The following is a 7,412-nucleotide window of genomic DNA, read 5'->3' as shown; positions in this document are numbered from 1 at the left end:
CTTTTGTTTCAATCTCCGCGTCCTTCTGGCACTCAGACGGTTGGCGCGTGTAGAAAACAATCGTAGAAAAGACGGCACCCAGAAGAATTTATTGTCAAACCAAATGACATTGGTTTGAGGTAAAATTACAGGAACACTACATGTAGACCAAATACATTTCATTGGGCACTTTGTATTTTCACCATGTCATTCTGACAGTAATTCACAATTAGCAGGTCAACTAATGATAGCATGGCAATTGTCGTTTCGACCAATGAAACAGTGTCTGCATGCCGGTAAATATTTGCATTCTTCTGTTATTTTGAAAATCTACGTTTTGACTGACTGAGGGTGGGGATGTGGGACTTATCCAGTTGGAATGGTTCAGATATTTAGTTGTAGAATTATCTAATCAAACATGGCATTCGACAGAATTTTCAATCATTTATGTATCTATTAATCTTGAATACATATGGTATGCCCCTTTAGGCAAATAGGACTGATTTCCACGGGCAGAATAACAGGTAAACAGAATACAATCTTAGCAGGTCATCAATAATACAGTGAAATAAAATAAATTGTACAAGCAGTTTCTACAATGTAAATGAATAGTGATGATACTACTTCATAAATTTTTGACTTTATAAGGACAATTATTTAAGACCAAGTCATTCCCATATTGTAAACAAAATGCATGTGGTACGACTAAACATGATATGTCGACTTTGTGTGGACGATTGTCTTGTACTTAAAGCAAAAATATGCGCATTTTTCTAAATGTCGCCATCACCGGAGCTCTGAACCGACCCAACGGAAACATATGCCCCTCGAACTCCAGACATCTAGCGCTGGTGTCTGCTCCTCGGGGAAGACCACTCCTGCTGTACCTGCAAATTGAAGAACGAACATTTATCCATGAATAGTTTCATCAGGTTGGACTGTCACTAAGTCAAAGCGACACCTAGTGTGCAATGTGAACCAGTCAGAATTGTACCGAGAAAGGTGACAGGCGGCAACCGAAACGTTGATTGAAATAAAGCAATGGTTGTGCAAAAAGAGTCTCAAGCACCTACACGGTACTTTTAGTGGGTTTTTTTTTCAAAATACATGTGTAAATAATTACTTGATTTAATGAAATGAAACTTTGTTAATAGGTTTATCAGGTTAGGAAATGTGTACAACATGTTTTCTCACACGCAGTCCGCACGCAATAATCTACCGACGTTTGGAAAGTACATTGTATTAACGTAGCAGTTTCATATTTCAGCTACATCAAAGACTAACTTACTTCAATTTCCACAGAGTACGTTCGGGGTGTTCCTCAGCGGCCTGCACCACTGCCTGGAACCCTGCAGGGTCCATGCAGATGTTCCTTATCATGAGCCACTCCAGGGCAGGGAGTCTGGGCAGAGCCTCGGCCAGTTCCACGGCAGCGGTGTCACGCATGTATGCATGTGGGAAGTCGTAACCAGACATATCCAGCTTCATCAGTGCCGGCAGTGCGCTGATGAGCTGTGCGACCCTCCCTAGTCCGACTCCTGTTACTCTACTATTGTTCCCCATGTGTAGTTCACGCAGGTTGGTGTTGTTGCGAGGAGCGTTGATCAGACTTCGTTCCCTGTTTACTCTGCTGGACTGACCGAGTGTTTCCACCAGTGAGACAATCCCCGAGTCTCCTATGTGGTTAAATCCCACATCCAACACCAGCAATTCCACCAGGTGAGGCAGAGCTTTGACCAGAGCTGACATTCCCCTGTCAGTGAAACCTATCTCATTTAAAACCAACACCCTCATGGCCGTAAGGAGGGGAAGAATGTCAGTAAGCCATTCTAGTCCGATGTCTCCAATGGCATTGTCACTAACATTTAGTTTAATCAGTCCCTTTAGTTTACTCAGTGTAGGGACCAGTGTGCGTATGCCTCTAAGTCTAATACCAGTGTTACATAAGATCAACTCCTGCAAGGCAGTGAGGAAGGGGAGGGCGTCTATGAGAAATCCCAGCCCGGTGTCACTTATACCATTTGCACTTATGTCCAGAACTCTCAGTGCCACTAAGCGGCGAACTTGGTGAGCCAGAAAAAGCATGCCCCATCCTGTCATGGAGACTAAGCCCAGACTGAGTACAGCCAGGTGTGGAACACTAGACAGTCCATACGTTAACACGTAAATCCCAGCATCACCTAATTCCGGATTGCAAGAAATATCCAGCTCCTCTAGAAAGGGAATGTGTCGAAATCCCCGCACAAGCGGCTTGACAGATGACACTGTTAGATTTGAACTTGTCAGATCCAGAGCCCTTAGGGCCGGAACATTCCTTAGGCCTGAAATCAGTCTGCTTGTCTGATCAGGTGACATAAGCGGTTTATGCGCTAATTGAAGGTCCAAGCGTAGATCTGGAATAGGAGATGTGAATGTCTCCTCCAGGTACTGACCACATGGTTGATCAATTTCAACCATCCTGAGTATTATTCTCTCCGGAAGTTCCACTGTCTGGATGTTTTCCAGGTAGTACTTAAAAGCAGCTTGTCGCTTTCTGTTCTTGAACTGGAATAAGACTAAATAAGGCAGGGCTTTGCTAACAGCCTCCAATACGTCTGGCTGCTTTCTTTCATGAAGGATATCCAGACAGAGAAGGACGAATTGTCTGTATGTTTCAGCACGTCCCCACACCCGATCTGATACTGGCACCTGCCAACCTGGCTTGCCAAGGTGCTCTGGTCTTAGATTCACGAATTCCTGGCTTCTTAGACTGATCAACTCATTTAGCACAATTTGTGCGGCACGTAAATCGCAGCCACATGTAAACAGAAGCAAGTTTCTGAGTTCAAGCGCCTTGTAAATGGAAGTGAGCTGCATCATCTCAGAGATGTCTTTATTCATCAGAGCATGAGCGACGTACCGTCCGGCCAGGAACTCTTGCATGGTCCTGTGTGAAAAGTTCAGCTGTTTTCTAGGATGCAGTTTGGAGGTAGAGACTTCCAAGGAGAGCACACCAAGATTCAGAAGTAGCTGCCAATTTACACATGTTCTCTCTACATCCGACACGTCAAGTAGAGTCTCATTTTTCAGCAGCGCCTCTAGCGCAAGCTTGCCAAGCTGCATCAATGCATCGACCAGGTCTGTAGGCAGGTCATCTGTTGGCATGTCCACTCCTTCCCGCTTGCAATGCTTTCTACCCAGACAGGTCAGCAGGTCACTGTAGACTCCCGTCATGGTGCCATTGGAGACCATGTTTGGATCCTCTTCCCACAGCAGACAGACCAACATCAGGAAAATCGGTGTGTGGATTAAGTCCACAACAGGATGCTCTTCTTTCAGCATTGTGACGAGCTCCTCTGCTTGACCTGGGTTTTCTGTGATGCTAAAATATTGCTGCACATATTTTTCCATATTGTCAGGAGAGAAGCCCATGATTTTAACGTAACAGTCCGGCTGAGTGTACGGCTGCACTCCTGCTGAGGGTCGGGAGGTGATCACGATCGTGCTCTTGGGGTATATCTTGCCAGAAAGTAGTTTTGGAATGGCCTTCCTGGCTTCCCTAGCCTCAGGTCGCAGCTCATCATACCCATCTAGGAGGAAAAGCACACGGGACTCGCTCCTCTGTAGGATTGCTCTGATGGATTGTGCATCAACACCTTCAGTTGTTTCGGGAACACACTGGTCCCACACCATCTCCTCCATGGTCTCCCCCTCTCTCACCTCCCGGAGTCGGATCAACAAGACGAGGTCATGTCGTCTGCCCAGCTCTGTTTTCTGTGAGACGGCATCTAGGGCTTCTTTGGACAGAAACGTTGTCTTCCCCCCTCCGGCTTCACCCTCAATCAGAATGCACCTTGGTGCAGTCGACAGCCCTGTGATATCGGTTTTGAACAAGTCGTCTAAAGAATGTAACTTTCTTCTCTGTTCGTTTTGTCTCTGTTGCCTTGTCCCTATTAACTCTAACTCCGTAAAGATATCAACAAGGTTAAGTGTGAAGTTGTCATTCCAGATCAGAGGTTTAAATTTTGCCAGCCTTAGCTCGTAAAACCCCTTCACGGCTTCTTGGAAAACATCTGGAATCAAGCACAAAAATTAGTTATTCGGTTACTGTAATTTCAAATCAGATTAGGTTAGATTTGAGGGAACGGCTACTAAAGTAGTTAAAGTGACCAATGTGTAATGGTGCAAAGTCAGGCAGACATTGAAAGGCTAACTTTGTAACTTCGTAAAAAATACAAAAGAAAACAAAGCCAAGATATTTTGACCAATGAAAAAGTTAAAGCCAAACTACATCTTACCTTTTATTTGTAACCCCTGCTCAGGCTGTCTTCCATTTTCTTCTTTGCTCGTTTGCTGAATACTTGAAGGTCGTTGCATGTCCGGGGCTAGAAACGCAGTTTTAGAGGTAAATAGCTGATCAAAATTATTCTTATTAACATGAGCGAAAAAATACAATTTCCTAAGCTTGAAGAACCTTTACATGATTGGGATTCTGATAAAAGCTTCAAAGAGTGCAGCAATAAATCAAATTTAGTAAAATTGTGTTTGTCATTTCTTTAATTTGTCTATTCACAACTCTTTAGGCAACTAAATGGAAAAAAGACAGAGCATAAAAATTTTTGTTATTACCCCTTATTGTTATTTTCTCTAGACTGTCCACGGTACTCTGTAACATCGCCTCAGACAGAGCCTCCTTCAGGACCTCTATGGTGGCTCTCTCTCCGTTCCGCTTCAGCCATTCCTCCAACAGGTCCATACAGCGAGACTTGTCATCTCGGTTTCTGCCGGCAATGTTGTCGGTGTCTGCTCGCTCAAATCCAAGATGGAAGGCCAGGTCCTTCCAGTCTGAGCTGACCTCTTCCTTAACAATAAAGAAGTACTGACGAACTCCTGCAAGTCAGCACAAAGCAAAGTTAACGCCACCGACTCTAGGACCTGGGAACACTATTGTTACGTTTGCTGTAATTATGAGCATTACAGATAAGTCTCAATCACAAAGAATATTAATTATCAGGCATTAGCAAAAAAGCATCAGGAATATCAAGTTGCACATATATGTCATTGATCAATTGAAACAAAAGAGAAAATTTAACAGATTAGCAACCCTACGAAACAATATTAAATATAGAATGCCTAATAGAACGTTCTGTTTGCCCGGAGCCTCACCTGTATGACTGCTTGGTTGTGCCTCGGCCATTTCGATCAATCAGTTGTGCTAGGACCTTAGGAAATGTAATAATACAAAATAAATGAATAATTAAATAAATAAAACAAAGCAAACAACTGAATAAATTTTCTATGTAGACTTATTCATTTTTTGTTATCATGGTAGTGTAGGGAAACTTGTGGAGAATCCAAATAAATAAATGAATGAATGAATGAATGAATGAATGAATGAATGAATGAATGAATGAATGAATGAATGAATGAATGAATAAATAAATAAATAGATAAATAAATAAAATAATCACAGCTTTTTAAACTTGACATCAGTGGATAGGTCTTAGTGAAAGAAATAGAATGGTTTTTATTGCGAAAAAATCGGACATACCGTTACAGAGTTATGGCCATCAAAGGCCAGAAAATTATGGCGTAATTTCTCCGGGTCAGCTAATTAAATATGCAAGATTACAATATTTCCGCAATCATACAAGATACAAGGAAAAAACTGGGTATACTGGGGTTTTGTAACATGCTGAATTAAACCATGGCCATACAATTTATATATTTAGTCTAAAAAATCATAAATAATCCTGAATACTTGAGTTCCAAGGGAACTAAAATCCGAGTCAGCTAATGAAATATGCAAAAACACCGGTACCATATTTTCCCTCTCCTTGAAGATACAAGAATAAAACTTGGTATACGGAGGTTTTGGCACATGCCAAATACAAATGTGACCTCAAAAATATCATAGTGATCTTATGACTTAAAAAATTGGATTGCGTCACTACTATCAATACAATGTAATCATCGGAGCGATATGCCCCCAAAACTGTTCACCAAAACCAGGAAAAATGGATCTTATTTTGAAATATACCCTGTAAGGTAGAATGTCTCGCGCAGCCGCCTCGTTAGGATGCTATTTAGCTATTTAGTGCTCCCAATTGCTGGTAGCGTAACGGGTAATTAAGATTCGAGGAAAAAAATTCATAAAAAATCAGCATTACAAGATATGATAAAATCCACGCATAGATCTTTTTGAATCACTATTATATACATTTCTGTAAAGTATTAATAACACTCGTTGAATTACAAGCGGAGCAAAACACTTTTCTGGCATTTTTTCCCGAAATGGGCGTGGCCATATATAGCTCTCCATGACATCATCGTGACGTCATGAAAATTTGCATAAATCATCTTTATGCAATAAGATACTACCTGAAAAAAAGGAAAGACCCATGCATTATCTAAAAATGATATTTTCATAACACCAAAAACACCCTCAAAATGCCTCAGGCACCACTCTAGATCTGTAAGGCCTTAAGAAGAAACAACGCCTCCCGAAACATCTGCTTAGATTACCTGTGCGCACATCCGGGTTGAATATCCCGTATTGCAAATAGCTTCAAGATCTATGTCCATGGTTCAAATTCGGAATCCTTTAGTCCCTTAGCATCTACTGCAGAGTTCCAGTGTCGTGGATTATTTCACAGACTTGCCATATCATGCGACGCTAAGCTGCAAATCTGTCCGAACTCCCATTTTCTGTCCTAACCAAGGAGTTTATAGTTGTAAGTCTAAAGCACCCCCCCCCCCGTCCCACACGCCCTCCCACCCCACAATGTTGTATACTCAATTTCCTGTCAATAAACATTATGTTTCGAACTCTAAGTTTGAACTGCTACCTTCCAGGACGGTTGAACATTGAAAGCTTCCTGGTCCCTACAGCGATGTGACGGAGTGATCAGAACGGATTAAGCTCGCTGAACTTGAGTTTTACTGAGGTTAGTCCGGCTGCCCCCAACTATGACGACGCCATTGTGGAGAAGATTTGAAGACAAAGGTAAGGCCACGTCAGGCAGAGGGGGTGGGCTGACGATAGGTTAGTTCACGCGTCACTTCCACAGGCTATAAAATGTCTTACTGCTATAGCTAGTTAGAAATTGCCTTGTTCAGGTTCAAAACGATACTTTTGCTTAAAAGTTACGGGGTAAGAAGTGGGGGCGAGTGGAAAGTCCCATGCATGACGTTGTGCCTGTAATAGATACGTAAAGCACGCAGGTTAAAGAACAGGTGAGCTATATATCACTGCCACGTCGAACAATAGGGGGGGGGGGCATTCAGGGGGACCGAGCTGCACCGTTGCTATGTTTAGTGAAGGGCTCACACAAAATAGATGACTGTAAATTTTGTTCCTGACACACAAATACAAAACGTTACGCACATAGACACACCTTGTACATAATACATATACCTGTCTATGTTTACACGAGACAGACTGTCAACTCGGG

General features: G+C 42.4%; 1 protein-coding gene across 1 annotated transcript; it reads right to left on the bottom strand.

Moving 5' to 3' along the window:
• Nucleotides 1-1,263: 1,263 nt before the first annotated feature.
• Nucleotides 1,264-5,155, bottom strand: LOC118412960 (NLR family CARD domain-containing protein 4-like). Its single transcript, XM_035816052.1, has 4 exons — nucleotides 5,125-5,155; nucleotides 4,588-4,857; nucleotides 4,250-4,343; nucleotides 1,264-4,045 (listed from the first exon to the last, which is right to left on the bottom strand). The coding sequence occupies exons 1-4, from the start codon at nucleotides 5,153-5,155 to the stop codon at nucleotides 1,264-1,266; spliced, it is 3,177 nt and encodes a 1,058-aa protein (XP_035671945.1).
• Nucleotides 5,156-7,412: the final 2,257 nt, after the last annotated feature.

Source organism: Branchiostoma floridae, chromosome 4, assembly GCF_000003815.2.
Source record: "Branchiostoma floridae strain S238N-H82 chromosome 4, Bfl_VNyyK, whole genome shotgun sequence".
Taxonomy (NCBI): Eukaryota; Metazoa; Chordata; class Leptocardii; order Amphioxiformes; family Branchiostomatidae; genus Branchiostoma; species Branchiostoma floridae.
Note: the sequence above shows the minus strand (reverse complement) of the source record. Positions and strands in the feature narration are given on the sequence as shown.

Excerpts from the sequence above, each read along its gene's own strand:
- LOC118412960 (XM_035816052.1), bottom strand. The coding sequence starts at position 5,155 with ATGGCCGAGGCACAACCAAGCAGTCATACAG. Across the intron at positions 4,344-4,587 it reads AGAGAAAATAACAATAAGGG|CCCCGGACATGCAACGACCT; the intron begins GTAATAACAAAA and ends CTGCGTTTCTAG. Across the intron at positions 4,046-4,249 it reads TTACAAATAAAAGGTAAGAT|GTGCTTGATTCCAGATGTTT; the intron begins GTAGTTTGGCTT and ends TAACTAATTTTT.